The sequence below is a fragment of the Cavia porcellus genome, unplaced genomic scaffold (assembly GCF_034190915.1).
Source record: "Cavia porcellus strain 051 isolate PalLab524CR breed Dunkin Hartley unplaced genomic scaffold, mCavPor4.1 scaffold_38, whole genome shotgun sequence".
NCBI lineage: Eukaryota > Metazoa > Chordata > Mammalia > Rodentia > Caviidae > Cavia > Cavia porcellus.
This window is the reverse complement of record NW_026947521.1, coordinates 2,194,806-2,215,147: the sequence shown is the minus strand read 5'-3', so window position 1 is coordinate 2,215,147 and position 20,342 is coordinate 2,194,806. Positions and strand designations below refer to the sequence as shown.

Genomic DNA, 20,342 nt, shown 5'->3' with positions numbered 1-20,342 from the left:
TGTAGACTCTGAGGCCAGGAGTCATGGTCTCGGGTGCCCAAGTGCAGCAGTCAGTGTGACCAGCTGCACCCCAGTCCAGCCCAGCATTAAGACCAAGGCTCATAACTGGCCTTGTGCACCCACCTGGTTTTCTGTGTGGCTGCCAACCAGTCTCAAAGACTGGCCGCCTGCATGTTCCGTTCGCTGGGGTGCTTCTGTGTCCCCTACTGTGGCCTGCATCTATGCCCAAAGATCCCTTTGCTTACATTGAGGCAATGATGATTTAGGAACAGTTCTGCCAGCAGTGGTGAGAACAGCCGGTGCCTCTGGGGCTGTCACCTTAGACCAATACAGTGGAACAGGGTACCTGGGGGACTCGGGGCCCAGGCCCACCTTCACTTGGATCTTGCAAATAACTTTGGGGAGGTCCCTGCTGGACTCACTCATTTCCTCCTGTCACTGAAAGACTGCCTGTAACGAGTTCACAGTGTTACTTACTTTCTAATGGCCTTTCTTAGCAGCCCAGTATTCCTCCCGTAACATCTTCCACGTGGAACATCCAAGTGTACCCAACTCCCTCCGACGCTGTCTTTTGTGGTGCCAAGTCTCTTTTAGGCCATGCAGCGGAATTGCCTAGGGCCCTTGGAAATCATCTAATCTATCCTGCAAAGGAAGGGAAATCCAGAGATGTTGAGCAACCTCTCCAAAGTCACACAGCTTTCTGGCAGCCATGCTAGGACTCCTGCCCGTGGCCTCTGCCACAGAAAGGTGGTTGATGAGTAACAATCCATCCAGGCCTCCTTTTTGGTCATGTCATGTGAACAAATGGCCGGCCAGACCCAGGGATTTATTTCCGTTATTATGACAGCATATCCCCGAGAAGAAAATATTTGTGGATCTTACTTTTGGATGTGAAATAGGTGTCACACTGAAATGCTATTGACTCTGCCGCGCTTCCCACTCTGATAAATGCGTCCAATATGTTCCCAGTGACTCACGTACGCGGCGGATGTATATTTTTTCTTCCTAGCAATATTTTTATTGCTCTACACAGAGCTCCCCCGACCCCAGATCCTACATATGCACTGATAATTAGCCACAGCATTATGGAATTTCATCCAAAAATTAATAATTTGGTTATTCAAAAATCTCAAGCATCCTGACAGCCAGCCATCAATTAAGGGGAGAAGTAATGTGCAAACTGATGATTTATCTTCTTTTTTCAACAAATGAGTGGATCTGTAAGCCAGATAACATATTGGGAACTCGTAGGTTGATCAGTACATCTAGAAGATGTCTCAAGAAGCAGGAAGGATTTTCTATAATGTAGACTGGTTCTTTCTTAAAATATTTTTCTCAATACAGAAAAAATTATAAAAGGGGATGTGATGTAACATATTTTTTATTCACATTGTGCTAAGAGATTTCACAAGAGACAAACAGAAAACTGTGAAATAAAATTAATGGTGGCATAAATGACATGAGAGTTTTAGGGCTAAAAATATGCAGAGACCCAGAGTGGCAGAAACTCTGTTGAAAAGCATAGTTTACAAAGGATGAGGATCCTGCTCTTATCAACCTCAGATATCTCTTTTCCAAACTATATGGCAAAAAACACCTTGTCCCTTAAAAGAGACCTTTATATGGTCCTCAGAAATCATTAGAAGGTCCTTTGAGTTTCTATGTATGTATATAACTTTCAATGCCAGATGGCACACACAAAAAAGACCTTTCTTAAGGTGCATTATACAAAACTATGGAAGTGAATGAGACACAAAATAATAAATTAAATGCATTTTCTGGGTAGATACCCAGGGTCTTCAGAGAGCAGGTCCTACCTTCAGAGGAGGCAGCAGAATTCTCTACTCCTAAACACTGCTTCTCCAGACATGGAGACCACTGACAATTAGCACCCACACAAGTGTTCTTGCATTACGGATAGATAAGTAACAAACTGAATCACCAGCAATTCATTAGAATTCAGCACTAAGAGAATCTCTGGTGATGCCTGTTTATGAATTTGACCTGCCACTGCTCACTGGAGGGAGCATCTGATACAGCAAGGTCCTTTAATTGTAAAGGGTCTTAAAAGACGATGAGTTCCAAAAATGCATGGGAAAAGGTCCTCCCCACAGTACTGGTCAAAGTTCTGTTTATTCAGTCTGTAGCAGTCGGTTAAACAACAGTGATTCTCAGGCTTGCCTGCTCATTAGAATCACCTGGGGAGCCTTTACTATGCCCAGCCTGGGCTGCTCTGAAAACAAATTACACAGAATTTCTGGGGGTGCAACCCAGGCATGAGCACCTTTTAAAGCTCCCCAGATGGCGACAGCATTAGCCAAGCTTGCAATTCTCTGATCTAGAGATGAGACACCAGGTGATCAAACTATTAGTTTCTAGTCTTTACTCCCCCAGAGTAGTTGCACCCACTCCCATCCTTGCTGGGGTCTTTTGGGGAGGAGAGAAAACACTTTCCCAGCCCTTGACTTCGGATTGTTTTGACTTGACTTATTTTGACCAATAAGATATTGGTAATGGGATGGGTGCATAAACCTGATCTCTGTGGATCGCCTTTCTCTCTTGGGCATCTGCTTTTGGGTCAGAGTTGAGCACTGCTCTATCGGTCACTGTCCTTAGGAGAATGGGGAGCAGCTAGAGCAGAACTAACCCCAACCAGCACCTGGAGCTGAGCTTCATAACTCTAGCTCACCCACAAATAAAACAGTGAAACAGAGGTGCTCATACCAATAAGCAGAGTGATTTCAGGTGGTTTGTTTGGCTGTATTGTTCATGCATTACCTGCCTAAAATGGAATTAAAATGTTAATGAGTGTCCAAGAACAGGTTAGGGAAATGAACACTTTTGGTGGCATTAGAGGATCACAAGTCAGAAGTTCCTCTACAGGAAAGTCTGACCCATAATATCTACCATGATGTGGCTTTTTGGAACAGTGCTGCTGTCTTTGTCACCCCTCTGATCTGTTAAGCAGAAAATATTTCCGCTGATTTCTTACTCAGCTTCACACAAGGCCTCTACCTAAATGTAGTGCCAGCATTCTGAATCATCAGCGCCCCAGGCTACTGTGATGGGGGCTCTTCTTTTTTAGAAATGTTTTTAATTTTTAATCCCAGTTTTTCAAAAAGAGAAACACCCATAAAAATCCTTCTCTATGTAACTACCACCCAAATGGTGAGACATGTAGACTTACTCTAAGTTCTTACATGGAGCTGGAATTCTGTGTCATACTGTAGTCATAAATCGTGAGGACGTGGCTATTACCATCTTAAAAAGAACCCTTTTAGAATCCACAGGGTCCATATATGTGCGCTCATGAGTTGGACGTCTTGAATCTGAGACAGTGTTTTCAAACTTGAGCACACATCAAAATTGCCAAGGTGGCTCATTGCAAGACCTCACTGGGAAAGTTTTCAAATCCTGGAGATCTGCACTACAACCAGCACCCCTGATCACGCTGATGCTGCTGGCCTGGGACCACACTGGGAGAATCACACGTCTGGGCTCATACAGTCTGCATGCATGAGATAGTTTCTCTCTGGGATGTTGCCTTAGAAAAGGGAAGTTTGCTATGTATTTCCTTAATGGAAGGTGTTTGTGTATAATACTAACAATAGGTCCACCTCAGGAATAAAATGGAGCAGCAATGTCAGCTATCTTTGCAAAACCTTCCCATGTCCCTATATCTGCTTCCCGGAGTCGAATCTTTAGTCTCGAGTGCAGAAAAAACAATGCATAAAATGCCTCCTTTCTGAGGAGGATGCTTTCCTGGTTTCTCTAACAGCAAACACTGGCTTCTTTTGAGGCCATTGACCTGAACTCATTCCAGGGCAGATACTGTCTGAGATCTTAAGGTGCCGCACTACTGGCCTTGTCTTAGGCCTTTATAGAGGATGTATGATCTACCTGCTTCATCTTAAAATCCCCTACAGTGTCTTTCATGTATTTTTAAAAACAAAATAAATATTTATAGAAGCTAAAATCTCTGAGTGAATTTCTGTAAAAGAGTAGCTCAGAAGTTCAAAAGAATAAAACACAAACAGCCTGCATTGTCAGGTGCAGTCACCATTAGCCTCATGGGGCTATTTAACATCAATTTAATGGCAATTAAATAAAATTAAAAATCCAGTTCCAGGCTACAGTGATCCAGACAGTATGGTGTCTGCAAAAGAACAAACAAATGGACCAATGAAACAGAATAGAAAATAGGTACATACGTATCTATTACCAGCTGATCTTTGGCAGAGGTACAAAGACAGTCCATCCATTGCCAGATGTACTTCTCCAAATCTCCAGTTCTCCTTACAGAAGCTGTCAAGGGGAGCAGCAGCTGCCCAGGAAGGCCCTTCCTGTCACATACCCAGAGGGAGAGACGCCCGTCCCAGGGCGGTTGATGTTTCATCTCTGAGTGATTTTAGGAAAGATATATAATGCCAGATAGTCTTGCTGTGAACATCTTACCTTCTTCCTATAGGCGTATGTCTTCCTCTGTTATCAGCATGCAGCTCTGGTGTCCTTACAAGGACCAGAAACACAATGAAGGTTTTCTAAAAATTTATTTTATTAGAGCATGTTTTTGATGCATAGTAATACATTTGTCTTGGGGAACTAGTATCTATCTATCTATCTATCTATCTATCATCTAGCTAGTATCTTGATCATTTTTTATCCCACTCTCTTTCTTCCTTCTACTGCTTTTCCCTGCCTCTGCTCCAAAATGTCTCTCCCTGTCATCTCTCCTTTAGTCTGCTCTTTAAATTATATTTTGGGTTTTACATATCAGAGAAACAATGCAACATTTTATCTCCTGTGTCTGATGTATCTCATTTAACATTATAGCCTCAAGACCCTTCCAGGATTTTGTTAAGCTTTGTCCCAGGATGCCTCTCGCTGAATCCTAACAATTACACACCTACTGTCTGCCAGAGACATTCCATTCTGACCCTGGAAATTACATCTATATAATGTAAATGATGTAGGAATTTAAAATTTTCTAGTGGGTAAATTTTGAAAGAGTTAAAAAGAGATAAAATTTCTGGTTGTAGTGGGGCAGGCCTGTAATCCCAGCACTCAGGAGGCTGAAGCAGGAGGATTTTCATGAGTTCAAGGCCAGCCTGGGCTACAGGCTGAGACCATGTCTCAGAAAAAAAAAAAAAAAAAAAGATAGATGAAGTTGATGTCTGGCTCTTATCAACCTCAGATACCTCTTTCCCAAACTATATGGCAGAAAACACCTTGCCCCTTGAAAGAGACCTTTATATGGTCCTCAGAAATCATTAGAAGGTCCTTTGAGTTTTTATGTATGTATATAACTTTCAATGCCAGATGGCACACATAAAAAAGACCTTTCTTAAGGTGCATTATACAAAACTATGGAAGTGAATGAGACACAAAATAACAAATTAAATGTATCTTCTGTGTAAGTGCTTCATTTGCCCTCATAGACTCAAGCCGTGGCTATTCAACATGCAACCAATATAAAATTAATGAAGCTGATGAATTAGGTGGCTTGAGGCAAGTCACCTGTCTGGATTTTGGGGTCCTCGTCTATGCAGTGAGCTGGGCACTACCTGCTTCCGCCTTCCTCTTTCCCTCTCTCTGTCTAGCAAACTTGACTCCCCTGTTCCCATGCAGGAGCACCTCAGCTTCTTGCTGCCTCCGCGCGGTTGACAAAAGGTTCTTCTGACCCTGGTTCTCCTGGGTGGGCGGTGGGCGGCCATCCTGAGTACAAACTCTGCAGTTGGAAGAAGCCCCTGCCATGCCCAAGAGCAGGGCAGCATTGTCTTCCGGTTAGTTTCTTCTCTTTCAGCATATGGCCCAGCTTCAGCTACTCTGTGGGTTGTTTTCGTCTTTTGTTTTGTTTTGCTTTAAATAAGGAACCTTGTTGTCCAGGCGCTCAGTTTTAATTTTCTGTCTTCTTTGTTCTTATGCGTGTTACAGAAAGCTCCCCGCTCCCAAGGAAATTCTGCTATGTATTTCCATCATTTTTCTTCTCTCTCCAAGAAACGCAAGAAAATAACTGTCAACTTTTTTGCATATATAAATTTTAACAGCCCATACATGTCAACTAATCTTTTATCCCAGAAAGGAAAAGCTTATTTCAAGTGATTGAAAGTTGCAGTGCTCAGGTTTTCATTCTTGCTGTATAATGGAATCACCGTGTGGACATACTTCATGATTAGTTCATCCTTTGCATTCCACAAATCCACTAACTCTAATGAGTGCCTACTGTGTGCAAGGGCACAATCCCTGTTTGTAGGATATATATTTTCCCCCAGGAAATGCTAATGCAGGTGCACCACAATGTCGATGAGACATATCAGTTCCTTAGGAGGGATGGATACAAAGCACTCAGTTCAAATACTGTATTTGATTTGGAGTGAATCATGGAAGGCGTCACAGAGGAGTCATCATATTGAAGGAACCCTGAAAGAAAGGTAGTTTTCAGTATACCGGGAAGACAGTGAGGGCACTAAGGTGGCAAGGGCATTCATGTGAAGAGACTGATGGAGGAGGAAGGGACGGGTGGAGTGAGGGGAGGAGGGGGAAGCAGTGGAGTGTGGCCTGCATTGTAGAGATCTTGTGCATTGTGGAGGTTATGTAAGATTATGTAAGGGTGGAAAGCGCTCTGGCAAACTGAACTGGCCTGAGAGTCATTACTTCCTGCCCGCCACCCAAGGGAGACAGCATTAATCAATCTCAGTGCACTTCTTTGCAACCAACCTCAGGAGTCTCCACCTCCCCCATGAGATCCACTTGCCATCCTTGGTATAGGAGGACAGTGATAAGTGAGGTAGAGCCTTGAATACCTTGTTGACTAGTTAGTGGTTAATTGGACGGGCAATGGGGAGCCATTAAAGTCTTGCAAGCAGGGGAGTGACATGGTGGGAAACAGCACTGTAGTTCAGGGTAATTAACTTGGCAGTGCTCTCTGGAATGGAGTAGAGAGGTTACGGGACAGAAGGCCAGTTGCTTGGAAGGTTACCTCCATGGTCTGGGTACACGGTAATGTCTGGAACCGAATGCATGCAGGAAGGAAGGACAGATGGCATAAAGTACAATTTATACAGCCTGGTAAGATGTAAGGAGAGGGAGAACCAGGCAGAGGGGAGAGAGTCGGTTAGTGTAGAGTGGGAGAATGGTGGGTAGGGAGAGTAGGAAGAATGGCAAACACAAAGAAACAACCCTGGATTTAGGCTTATTTCTTCTACAAAGCACAGCTCTTCTAAACCTTCGCCTGTCAGAAGAGTCAGTGGTACAAAGTAAAATAACCATTTGTAAGCACACACAGTCAAGGAGGAAAATGTAAGGAAGGCTCCCGTCTCTCCAAATATTTGGAAATTTGGAAAGTTTTAATTGGTAATCAGGAAAGGAGCATGAGGGGAGGAAAGAAATGTAAACCTAATCACTGTGCTTTTCAGATTCCAAACACTTAGGCAATCCAGGTAATTTACACTTCCGTAACAATGATTGACACTCAAGCAATGTATCTAACTCACTTTTATTTTTCCCTTGGGGAAAGCAGTCACATTCCCCATTGTTTTAAACTGGGAAAGCAGTAATCTTCTTAGTTAGGTGAAATGGTTGTTAGGGGGCTGGGCTGTCTCTCTGAGGGGTGTATGGTCTCTCTTAATTGCTTAAGGTCACAAGGGCCATTTTCCTGGAAAATCTATTGAGAGGGGCCAAATCCCACCTTAGTTAAAGAAGACTAAGACAACCAACTGAGCACCCAGGGGAACAGATTTAACCAAAAAATATGTTAACAGGTTTCCGGGGATACTTTTCCAGCTACTTGCATCCCAAATAGAATTATTGGTGAAACTTAATATAAAAGTATTTTCTAATATTCCAAAATAAACATGGGGCAGTCCATGACTTTTGAGATGCTCGCTCTCCCAGAGGAAGCTGTTTATTAAACCACACACTTTGAAGTCCTTGTTTACTTAGAAAAGTCAAGTGGATCAACGAGGGTCAACTGCATCAAGAACATTATTAACAGGCAAATGATGTGAAGGCTGGGTTGGAAATCTCAGCTTTGATATGCAGGGAAGCCCACACATCTGATTTGGGACAGCAGAGACAATCATGGCATTGTGTGTAGGCGCCAACAGACAGGCAAAAACCAGGGATCCTTGCAGAGACCGGATTAAGGTATCAGAACTGTTCACATCGCATTTGCATCACCCTGAAGAGTAGATCACAAGTTTGCTGAATAACGCACAGACCAGGGTGAGAAGACTGTGGATTTGCAGTCAGATCAAGATAAGTGATATTCATCTGAATCCTGTGGGAAATTTAGCACATGGAGATTCCCCTTACCTAACTGGGTCCTGCCCCCACCCTTTATTTTTAAAAGCATTTTTTCCAAAGCAGGAGGTTAGTGAAAACAGGTTTCACACTTGTCTCCCCCACCAGACTCCCTTAGACACTCATATTTATGCCACCTTCTGGTATGTAATAATATTCTTTATTGTCAAAATTTTCAAGTTTTCTGAAAGGAAGGTGGGGGTGTGTGTTAAAAATGGACTGATTTCTTCAGTGTCTTCGCAGGCAAAAGGAAATGATGGGTTGACAGGCCAGGCAGGGATCAGGCTACTACCCTTCGAATATCTTCCAGCTGCTGGGTCTCCTTCATACTGAAGTTCTGGGGTGAAGACATTAATGTAATCCTCAGGTTTTCTTGGGTTTCTTTAAGTTTGTATGGGAGTGTTTTGGTGAGAGCAGGGTGACAGTGGTGCCTACCAGGACACAACTCACAAGGAGCTGTTAATTATCTGAATTTATCATCGAGGTATTATTAATACCTCTCCAACATCTTATCTTGTATGGATGAGACCGTGCATTTAATTGCAAAAGTGCCAGTGGGAATCGTCAGTCAGCAGCCAATGTGTGGCTTATTTCATCTAGTTTAGATAGTCACCGACCAAAGAGGCCAAAGTTTTCTTCGGTAGCAAGTGCTCTGCCAAATAGTTTCTGGATCGTTCTCCGAGGAAACAGCAAACGAGCTCAGAACGACCTCTTTCATCCACGCCAGAAACTGGCTGTCCATGGCAATTCTAGGCTCCCACAGTCTGTCTCAGACCAGGCTGTCTAACCAAGATTGGAAACCTACTGGCCGTCCCATCCAGAGTAAAAAGTGCCACGTCCCCCATCCTGCTCAATTCTAGGGCTTCCAATTCCTCCTGTCTCCTGGCAGTCCTGGGTAGGGCAGGGCAGGCGGGGAGCTACCTACGATTCCTCCACGCGTGTTCCCGGGTTTGTCTCCTCCCAGGCTGGCTGCGGATGGGGCGAGTTCTGCTCCCGAGAGAGTCTCAAAAGTAGACACACCACCGTCCTCCGATTTTCATTTCTGTCCCTGGGCCGAGCCCAGGGGAGGACTAGGGCGCAGGAGGCGCTCCCCCCTTCTTCCCCCTCTTTTCCCCACCTCCCAAAATCGGCAGCCAGTCGGCGGCTGGCGGTCTGGGGTCTGGAGGGTGGGGAGTGTGGGTGTGGGGGCCGGCTGCACGGCTCTCGCTAGCGCTGCCTGTGGCCAGAGCCGCCGCCACCCGCACGGGGCGCACACCGCCGTCCCCCGGCGCGCCGCGCGCTCCCTCGCGCTCGCCCGCCGCCGCCCGCTCTCCTCCTGCCCTCGCCGGGCTCCTTCTCCCTTTTTTTTTTTTTTTTTTTTTTTTGGTACCATAGAGTCGCTCTGAAAACAGAAGATAGAGGGAGTCTCGGAGCTCGCCATCTCCAGCGATCTCTACATTGGGAAAAACATGGAGTCAGCTCCGGCAGCCCCCGATCCCGCCGCCAGCGAGCCGGGCAGCAGCGGCGCGGACGCGGCCGCGGGCTCCAGGGAGACCCCGCTGCACCCGGAATCCGGCCGCAAGAGCGAGCCGCCCGCGCCCGGGCGCAGACAGAGCTATTCCGGCGCCAGCCGAGGTAGGAGGCGGCGAGCGGGGCTGGGGAGGGGGCGGCGGGGCGGGGGGCGGCCGGGGGCGGCGCCCGGGGCGCGGGGTCCCGGGGCGCGCGCGAGCCTCCTGCGGCGGCGCCCCTGGTCCGCCGCTCCCGCCCCTCCCCCCGTCGCCCCCCAGAAATGTTGCAAACTTTTGCAGCCCGTGCTGGGCTCCTGGGAGGAGGGGGCGGGGAGGCGGCGGCGGGGTTGACAGCCGGCGGACGCGACCCCTGGCTTTGATTTTTTAAATTTTTTCATTTTTTTTTATTTTTGCAAAGACAGGAGAAGAGCCGCGCTGCCCACATTAAATTCGCTCCCCCAAAACACGGAGCTTTGGGCAGTGGGGGCCCGGGAAAGAAACTTTTAAAGCGGCAGTGTCCTTTTAAAAGGAAAACAAAAATCTCTTTCGTGTCCACCCTCCTCCTCCACCTTTCGCTTCTTGTCAGTTTCGGCCGCTGCTGCGGAGCCGGAGTGTGTGTGTGTTCCTAGAGCTTGGGGAGGGGGGCGCGGATGGCGGAGCGACGTGGGGAGCCGGGGTATGGAGAGGGAGCGCCGCTGGAGCCTGGGGGCGACCCGGGCACCTCCTCCGGAGCGTGGCGAAGGGTGTCGGGCTGGGGGAGAGGCCCGAGGCAGCGAGTGGGGTGCAGGCGCGCGAGGTGCTCGCCAAGTTGTGCGCTGCGCAAGTTTAGAGCCAGGGCTGCAAGCCTCGCGCCACGGCTGGCGGGGGGCGTGTGCGCCCGGGCGCCCCACGAGTCTGGGAGGCAGCAGCCACCCAAGCAGACGGTCACCAATAGAAAGCTCCTTGGGCACCCAAACTTAGTTCTGCCCGGGGAATGCTCCTCTCTCCCCCCTTGGAGGTTCCCGGCGAGTCTGGGAGAATCTGGGGATGGGTCAGGGCGAGTCGAATGATGGTTGGACAGTTGGAGTGATTTTCCCTCCCTGGGCGATTTGTACACTTCATTCTGGTGTGTGTGTGTGTATGTGTGTGTGTTGCAGGAGGGAGGGGATCCGTGGCTTCTGGCGTTTTCCTAGGTAAAGTAAGCTGTCGGGAGAGCTTACTCCCTTAAAGGTGTGGGAACCTGCTGTGGGTTTTGTTCCCCACGCCGGGGGTGGGGGATTATTTGAATGCGCCTGGAGTTTGCAAAGAAGAAGCGGAAGCTACCGCTTTAATTACTGTTGTAAATAATGTATAAATCACGCCGGGCACTCGGAAGGAGGACGCTGGCTCGCGGGAGCCGGAGAGCGGGCGCTCTTCACCCAGGCCGCACACCGGCCCGCGCGACCCTCCTCTGGGCACGGGCGTTCGGCGGCGGGCGGGGGGGAGGCTGGGGAGGCCGGGCCGGGAGCCGCTCCCCATCTCCCCGCGGGCATAGTTGGAGGTAGGAATATGGCTGATCCTGTGCTGGCTGTTTTACAGTACCCCCCCTCTCCCCACCTTGGCCACACCCCCAGTCCGGGCGCTTTCCCATTCACGGAATTCGAGTACAGTAAAAGCCATCAGGATGACACACGCGAAAAACATTTAATTAAAGGCGATTTCTGAAGAGTGACCACAGCGAACCGCGCTTGGCGTGGGAGGGGGGCAGCACGGGCCGGGACGCCACGCAGAGGGGAGAGGGCTGGGGGCCAGACCTGCCGCCGGCTGGGTGAGTTCGCGTGTGGAGAGCTTTGGACTGCAAAGAGTATATTTAGACCCTGAGACGGTGGATTTGGAATGCGAGAGGGTTATGTAACAGGGTTAATCAGAAACACTGGAGAAAATCCCCTTCATGTGTTTCTGTGGCTTTTTTGTTTTTATTAAAGAAAGGGCAGCGTAGTATATGGGAAGCCACACTGATTTCTGGTTTGTGCTGATACCCCTTCTTTCTTAGCCCCTCCCCTTCCGTGTGTTATTAGAGCCTTCAGGTGTCATTCTTGCCAGAAGGTGTTCTTGCGAGAGATAGGGGTGGCAGGCTGCAGAACCGACTGGCAAATCCTTAACTTGCTGTTCCTGCAAATTATATAACGCCGGGGCATTCAGTCCCACCAGCCCCATAAGCTCCGTGAGAAGGGGGGAGGGACAAATAGCCAGGCGCATCTCGCACAGCTGACCTCCTGACCCATTTCCCCTGGCCCCCTGGAGCACCATCCCCACTCATTCTTGGAGCAAACCCCTGTCCCTTGCTCTTAGGAGATTGAATGGGAGGGGGAGGTAGGGCCCAAACACTCAACTCACATCCTGCACGCAGGCACGGGTTATGTAACAGTCTGAATGGAAAAAGGAAGGTCAGAGATGGAAGCATCCTTTAGCTAACACAGCAGTAGAATAGCTTCCAGAAATTAGGTGTCTTTGCAGACTTCGACCTCAGATGTAGCGTCTGCTCTCAGGGGTACCAGTCTTTGTGTGTGTGTGTGTGTGTGTGTGTGTGTGTGTGTGTGGTGTGCGAGAGAGAGATCCAGCAAGGGAGAGAAGAGAGAATGTGTAAGTATGCCTGATAGTTGAGAGTGATTTGAAAATAGGAAATGTTTGGGTTTTCAGATGATGTAATGGAGTTGGCAGAATATGCAAGTCGGCTTCCAGAGTGTAAGCAGTAAGAAAATTGGAGCTGGCATCCAGTATTAATGTTGCATAAATTACAATATCGTAAAGAAATTAACCTACACACGAGGTGATTACGCCTCTTAAATACTTAAAACATAAAGGCTTATGACTGGGAAGGAAAAGCAAGCATCACCAACTTATAATTAGCATTTTCCACCTCAAAGAGGGTTGAATGGAGTTCTTGGCATTGGGCGAAAAGGAAAGTGTCGTGATTTGGAATACTCCTTTCAGAGGGTCCCAGGTTAGCCTCCCATTAGCCAGCATTTGAAATTCACCAAGATTGTGGTCTGAATTCTCATGACATTGAGGTGACCTCATAAGACATTGCCTAGATAGCTTTGAGGATATTGTTGGATTCCTCCTTCCCTCCTGAGAGTCCAGGTATGAAGGGACTGTATACCTTTAATGCCCAGAGCACCCGAAATCAGATGGGTGACTTGGTGATCTGAGAGATGGCTTTCCCCATGCCCACAGCTGCAGGGAACCGTAGCAGTGGTCAGGAAACCCTTTGGCTTGGTCTTATTAATGATGGTTGATGTCTTTTGGTCCCATCATTCTGGAACAATGAAAGGGGTGTGAGAGAAAGACAGGAAAAAGGAAGGAAATACATGAAGTAAAAATGAAGTGGAAAAAACCAAAAACCCACAACGAATCTTTAATTTAACAAGGTTTTCTGGGACTTGAGGGAGCCATGAGTGTTGTGACATAACTGTTGTTAAAAACCCTTTTCCAGGTCTTGTTTTGCTTTGCATGCCAGAAGCTCACGTACTTTACTGCTCTAAATTTACTGTCTCAGGGGTGGGCACCAGCCGGTGGGATAGCAGTGCTGGTGTGGAAGGGGGAAGGCTTTTAGGCAGGCCAACCTAAGGGGAAAAATCGAAACCTAGAGGTGGGATTAACTCTGAAAAGCTCAGCTGGGCTGGGAAGGGAGCCTGCACAAGCTCAGTTTAGATTGACTTAGAAGCAGTTAATGGGGCCTGCAGTATATTTCTAGCCCTGGGGACGTCTGGACCCTTACAACTCCTTGACTTTGAAAGTGTGCTCCCTCCTTTCTGCCCTTCGGTCTCCCCTGACTGCCTTTCTAGTAGGTTCTCTACCTGGCAGTGTAGTGCCCTTTCTAGAAATGAATTCTCAGATGCACGTTTCTAGTGTGGACATAGCTCTCTGTAGTTTGAAAATGCTACTGGCTGGGGGAAATCTTTTGCCAGAGAGATGAAATGATGATTTTTTTAAACCCAAGGACTTTAATTTTCTGGTAAATTGCTCATAAAAACATTTATAATTATACCCTTTAAAAATGTAATAGAATAAATTTAGAAAATGCATTACATGATAGATATGATAAACTTTTCTGTTGCTTTTCCTTCTTTCGTAAAAGGAATTGAATTATTAATCTAGAATTCAAGCCCTGAGTGACTAAAACATTTAGAGCAGACCTTTTTTTATGTTCGTCACCTGCTAGAATTTTCCAAAAGCAGTGTGAGGAGTCCTGGATTTTTAGACAGTGCCTCTGTCTCTGCAGCTGAAGCAGCTGGGAGCCCAGCTGAAGCCTGGTCACCTGAGACCTTGCTGCTTGTGTGTTTCGGGCTGCACGGGTGGGTGCAGTCCCCGCTGTGGCTCCCCAAGGCCAGTGGGCTGTCCATTGTCACTTCTGAGTCAAAGTGTGTTTTCATGACTCTGCCACTTCTGCATTTAGGAGCTTGAGGAGTGAAGTGGGATGACAGGCTGAACTGCGCCTTACTGAAAATCGTGTTCGGATGGGAGAGACTCTGAAAGCATAGGCCACATTTTATGGGGGATCCTGCGTTCCCCCCTCATCCTCTTGGTCCACTTGGCAAGTTGTGCTCTTTTTTGGTTTCTGTGTGGACTTCTGTGTCTGAGGAAACAGAATCTATCACTCTACTCTAGGGGTCTAGTGAAAAAGTTGTATTGTGGCTTGCCTTGTGTAGAGCAATACACACACACATGCATATGGGAGATAAATATATATAAAATATATGGAAGATATGAAATGTTTATATATATATGGAATACATACAGAGATATGGAATATGAATATATATGTATATATATATCTTGCAATATGATGTCCCCTACTGGTTGCCCTCTGTTTTTCCATGAGATGTTGTGCAGGGACTTTGAAGCTTTTATCAGCTCCCTGGAGGAGACCCCTGGACTATTCCTCCCAGATTAGCAAAAAATTCTTCCCAGATTAGCAGTAAATTCTTCCAAAGCAAGGAAGGTTCCTAATCATTACAGTGATCAGAAACCTAGAATGGAAGACACCCTTCTGCATAGGAGGATTGTCTTCCTGACTCAGAATTTGTGTCTTCTCTCTTTTCCCTTCCTCTCTTTCATCTTTTCCATGGTTTTTTGAAAATCTAATTAATGAAGGTGTTGGTTTGGAACCGAATTGTTCAAATTTTTTTTAACTCATCCTTTTAGGCTGTTTGTTAAAAAATAAAACTATCATTTTTGAATTAATGCTTCAAAAGAAAAAGCCATCTCCTGATCATCAACACTTAAGTGTTGATTAACATGCTGTAAACCATGATTTTTCTTCAAGAATACCAGTGCGTTACTGATGAATTGATTTTTCTGATTAGTGTAGATTAACTCAAAATATTTTTTGATCTTTTCCTTATTAAATATGCTTTTTAAATGTGCTGATCCCCTTTTCTACCCTCAGAAGTGCACTGAGAATATAATCGATCTTTCCTTAGGGTTTGAGCGTCTTACAGGGCTCTAGTGTCGCTGCCTTGAGGAATTCCGATTGTAAGTTACAGACCATGAATGGAGAAAGTGTCAGAGGCCAGACTAAATCTGTCTTGATCTCAGTTTGGAAACTGTATTCTCTTTTCTTTTATGCTAAATCCGTAGCAGAAGCATGTTTTCTTCCTTTCCTCCCTTGTTTTCTAAGTTACAAGTAGCAGTTCAGAAAACTCAGTAGGTTCTATTTAATTGAGGCTTTTATTTCATAGAAAATTTTCACCCAGCATCTACAGTTCTCTTATTCTTTCTCTTGTAGAAGATGCAAAATTGTTTTTAGATACTGAGGAAGGCTGTGATGTTCACATAAGTCATGTATTTACTTTCTTACTGTAACACGATATAATCTCCCCCCTCTCTAGTGGTAGGTATGGTAGATAGTCTTGCCAGGTTTACGTCTTCTTCATGTATGTTGAAGTCTTTCTTGGTGTGAGGCTCCTAATCCTGAAAATGAGGAAGCTCTGGGGTTAGAACAAAGAGCTGCCAAAATATCAACATGGCGCATTTGGATTTGGGGCAGCAGCTCAGTGTCTAAGCTCAGCCTTGTGCATGGACAGCTTCCCTGGGACCACCGAGATAGGGCAGAGGGTCCCGCCCTTCCAGCTGCCTCCCGGATTTGACGCTCATCTCTGATTATCTTGTCAGCACTCAGAGGGCGTTGTGTTGGCAGTTTGGTTTGGGGGTTCTGACAACCTGTTATTATTATCATTATTATTTTGGGGTAGACATCAAGGAGATTGCCCAAATAAATCTTTAGAAAAGGGAAATATAAGAAGAATGGGAATGGCATAGGGATAAATGTGGCAGAGTTCATGGTGTAGGCTGGCTGGCCCTTTGCTCCAGCTCCTACATGCTCGTGCTAAGAGATACCACAAGTACCCATCCCCTTGTGTTGGGAGAAGGAGTCCTTTTTTTTCCTTAGAAATTTTGATGGCTTTATGTGACCCGTTACTGCATATTGCCTTACCACATTACACACGGTGGCTCATTAATGATGGTACGGTGCCGTGGTTTCCTCGTGATTCTCTGGCCCCAGAACTGGGGCCCTCTTGGGAGGCCTTTGCAGGGCCCACTGATGCTGGGTACAGGTTCTGCCGGCTGTGAAGCATGGGGGACTCCAGGCTGCCCCCGAGTGAGGTTGGTTCTATACTAGGGGTGTTTCCCTGGAATTCCACCAGAGTTTGGGAACAGTGAAAAAACATTACAGTACAGAGAATGTGTAACCCCCCAGCCTTGAAGCATCCTCATATTATTGGGTGTTGACATTTTGATTGTGAACTCTATCTTTAAAGTTTTCTGAAATAATTAGGAAGTTTCTGCATCATACCCACCTTGTAACAGATGAAGCCTTCCAGGGTACAGGGAAGGTCCCCACTTAGTATGGGGTCCTCAAGTCAACTAAAGAAGCAGTGCCCTGTTAAAAATACCTAGCTTACTTTGGGGGAGGATTGGGCAGAATACTGATGAAGTGTATGAAATATGAGTAGCGAAGTTGCTGTACGTAAGTGGTAGGCGTGTGCGCCAGAAGTGAGGAGAAATAAAATTGTATATAGATGAGACTCTGAAACTTGATGGGATTGAGCACGTGAGAGGAATGGGAACGTTTGAGTCTGCTTAAGGGGTGGGGGAGAGAGACAGGCTTAAAATCATTGTGTCAAACCAGACATGGAACTAAAAATAATAGAATAGAAAATCACTTGACTTACTTTATAAGCAAAGAATAATACCAATAATAAACAGGCAGGTTGCAAAGAATAGAGATGAAATTTCCCAAAAAGGGGAAAGAATGAGAGAGCACTGCTAGAATCTATAATAAAATATGGTAATCACTGTCTAAAGAATTCTAGACTACTAACCACTGTGTTGTTAGGTGGGGAATTAGTTATAGCCAAACAAGAGGCATAAGTATGAATTTTAGGGATTGTGGGAGAAATCCTTTTGATGTCCCTAACATAAATGTCTATATCGAGATCCCAAGCTGTGCCCAACGTAATGTTCCCTGTCTTGTCCTGATTAATTGACTGCCTATAGGATGCTTTTCTCCGGAAGGTGACTTTCCAATCTGTAGACACAGACATTTCTCTCTGACGTGGAGGGAGAACCCCAAGCTCAAGTGTATCTCACTGGGCAAGGTACTTGGGAGAGAGATAAGGAAGGTGCCGAGTGGGAACAGAGCAATGTGTAGAGGTGTTAAGAATGTCTGTTGGGGCTGCCAACCCGAGGCTGGATGAAGGCAGGGACTCTCTAGAGGGAAAGAGAGATGTTTGTGCAAAAGAAAATGAAATTAGCATTGACTGTGAAATGGCTGGGAATGTGACTTTCTAATTTTAAATTATCTTTAACAAGGGCAGTCAAAAGAGGAACCTTGACACTGAGAAGTTTTGACGAACTTGTCGAGAATGCCAATTGACAAAGGCAGGTAAGGGAATACTTGGAGAAACAGCCCGAGCAGGTCTGAAGGGCACCGTGATCTGCTTCCCAGGGTGCCTGGGGAATTGCTGAGGATTTTATTGACTCTTCCAGTTCATTTTAAAGAAGTCTGGAGAAATGGACAAAGAGAGAGAGAAAGCAACCACATGTGATTCTGCCCTTCTGGAAGCTAGAAGGCTTATGTCATCCCGTGTAACGAACGCCAGTCATGGGGAGGAGTAACTGTGGAAATTAATGGATTTTCACCATCCAATCACAGAGGAAATGTGTATATTTAGCTAGCCTCAAACCTCTCACATAAAATGCATTGCTTTTCATTTTCACTTTCCAGTTATAAAACCAGTGGATGATGAAAGGCCACGTGACATACAGCGTGTGTCCTCCCAGGAACATTCGTGTGACAGGGTCATTACATCTGAAGAGACAGACAGCTAGGAGGGTGGGTTGCCCGTAACTCTCAATTGTCCAGGTAATGAAGCATTGGGGAAGCAGAGGCAGATGAAATAATTTGATAATCCAGAATGACCCCTCTCTTAGTGATCTGATTAGCTGACTGATGATGACAGGTGTGAAATTGCTAGAGCTCTATGTCACCACCACTGCCCAGCGGATAAACATGTGTGCTGCAAGCTGGAAACCGGCAGCTTCTGTGGACCAGGCTGTTTACCCCAAAGGCATCGGGTCTCACGATATGAGAGATGGCAGCCTGAGGTTAGTGAGGTTCTGAGACCTTCTGGAAGCACAGGGAGCCTCCAAGAATCCGGAGAAGAACTGACCTGTACCCAAAGGGCTCTCGAATGTTCTGAGGCCTGCCTTTCATAAACCTGTGCTTGAGAGTGTGAGTCAAATATGTGTCGCCTACTCCCGATGCTGCCACTGGTCCTATTTAGGAGTAGGATATGTTAGAGCTGGAAGGGACGCTATGCACCACATTCTCTAGCCTGGTACCCGTTTGAGCTGATGCTCATAGAAACCTAGTGAGATATGGAAATCATATTCCCAGGAAGGGTGACAACCAGACCCCAGGTCTCCTACTTTCTCATTAAGTGTTCTTTCTACTTGTGTGCTTGGGCAGGATCCTCAGAAATTCCAAAAGCATACAGGATCAAGTTCACGCTTTCAGGAAACGCCCCTGAGGCCGTGAAGATGAGAACACGAGTTAATCCAGTGCCAGGGCATACATATGTATGAAAGCAAGTGTGCCATTTTGGCTATTTGTCAAAAGTAGAACATTGTCTGTGCTCGTTACTGTTTTTTTAATCCCAGTAGACATTTTTATTATTAATTAGAAAGTAGCTAGTGAGGTATAGCCATGTCAGTAAGTCATTGTAAAGCACAGTAAAAGTACCTCCTATTTGGATTTAGTAGGAATCAAATAGTCTCCATGCAGCTGGACATAGCCAAGGGCCCCAAGAGCGTGTGTTTCTCCCCAGCAAAGCTATGCCTTCATTGGGCAGACCGGAGATAGAGTCTGCCACTAAAAACCTGGTGACAGTAGAAAAGTATTTCTTTACAGAGGACACGTCATGATCTCCTGCCTGGTGAAAAGTTCCAGCATTTATTGCAGCTTGCAGAGGATCACATCATTTTTGTACCAAACTGTAGTGTGTGTGTGTATGTGAAATAGAATTCTACCAATAAGTTAACTTGGATCCACATATTCTAAAATGATGTAATAATAAAGTGGTCATGTGTGGATGCTAGGTTTCTGTTTGTTTCTTTTTCTTTGTGTTTTCTGGATTTTCTGAGCTGCCTGCATTATGTATGTAATTTTATAATTAGAAAAAAATAAATTGCTTTTCAAAAGAATTGATGGTGTGTTGTTACATTGGGGTTGCTTCAAAGGAACTATTTCTTAATTTAATGTGTCCCATAGACTTTTCTACATGTTTCAAGATGGACAGTGTTCAGATTGACACTGTCTGAACAAGATGGACAGCCCAGAAAGACCTGTAACATTGGGATACTCACTCTTGTCCAGCAAACAAGGGTCATTCAGCTTGAATGGTAAAAACAAGTCCTGCTTGTGAATTCATGACCCTTTACAGAGATAGCTTTGAAACACTTATACTGTGATCTACAATGAGAAAAAAAAACTATGTTATGAACCAATACATGTATACACATACATGCACAGAAAAAAATAAAATTTTCACATAATACTTTCATATAAAACATTTACCTTTTGCCTGTGCTACACGGTCATTTTTGCTCTAAGATTTAAAATATGGGCCAAGACCCACCACACTTAGGAACTGTCCCTCCCATATTTGGAAACTGCAGGTGCAGCCCTCCCAGGCTCAGGGCTTCGAAGTGGGAAGGACCAGGGAATCGAGTTTCCACAGAGCTCCAGGTGTCACTCATTACGGTTTCAAGGAGGAGGCAAGGGAGGACCGAAAAACGTACATCCTTATAATTATTCAGTATTGCACATGCTTATTATGATCCTGTTACTTTAGGTGTGCATGTGCCCTAGACTGTGGAGATCCTTCCCCTGTGTGTTTAGTGTGGATGTCACTGTGTTCGAGCCCAAGGAGGTCTTTTACTTGTCCAGTGTGTAGGAAGCATTTTCTCTGTGCCCGGTACTGTTCTGGCCTTTGAGGGGTGAAGGAGCAAACAGGAGCAGTCTGGTTC

General features: G+C 45.9%; 1 protein-coding gene and 1 long non-coding RNA gene across 3 annotated transcripts in view; both read left to right on the top strand.

Moving 5' to 3' along the window:
• The first annotated feature begins 9,555 nt into the window (after positions 1-9,555).
• The window catches only part of Rora (RAR related orphan receptor A), a 648,320-nt gene continuing 637,533 nt past the window's right edge, over positions 9,556-20,342 (top strand). The window contains exon 1 of one of the 2 annotated variants that reach the window (XM_063243381.1): positions 9,556-9,915. In XM_063243381.1, coding sequence (XP_063099451.1) covers positions 9,750-9,915 — 166 coding nt within the window. In that variant the 5' untranslated portion in view covers positions 9,556-9,749. The remainder of the gene's footprint in view (positions 9,916-20,342) is intronic. The other variant, XM_063243386.1, reaches the window with a different exon arrangement.
• The window catches only part of LOC111755116 (uncharacterized), a 38,206-nt gene continuing 27,815 nt past the window's right edge, over positions 9,952-20,342 (top strand). Inside the window, exons 1-2 of the long non-coding RNA XR_002789702.2 lie at positions 9,952-17,697; positions 17,802-20,342. The exon at positions 17,802-20,342 is cut by the window's right edge and continues 27,815 nt beyond it. This is a non-coding gene — a long non-coding RNA (uncharacterized LOC111755116). The remainder of the gene's footprint in view (positions 17,698-17,801) is intronic.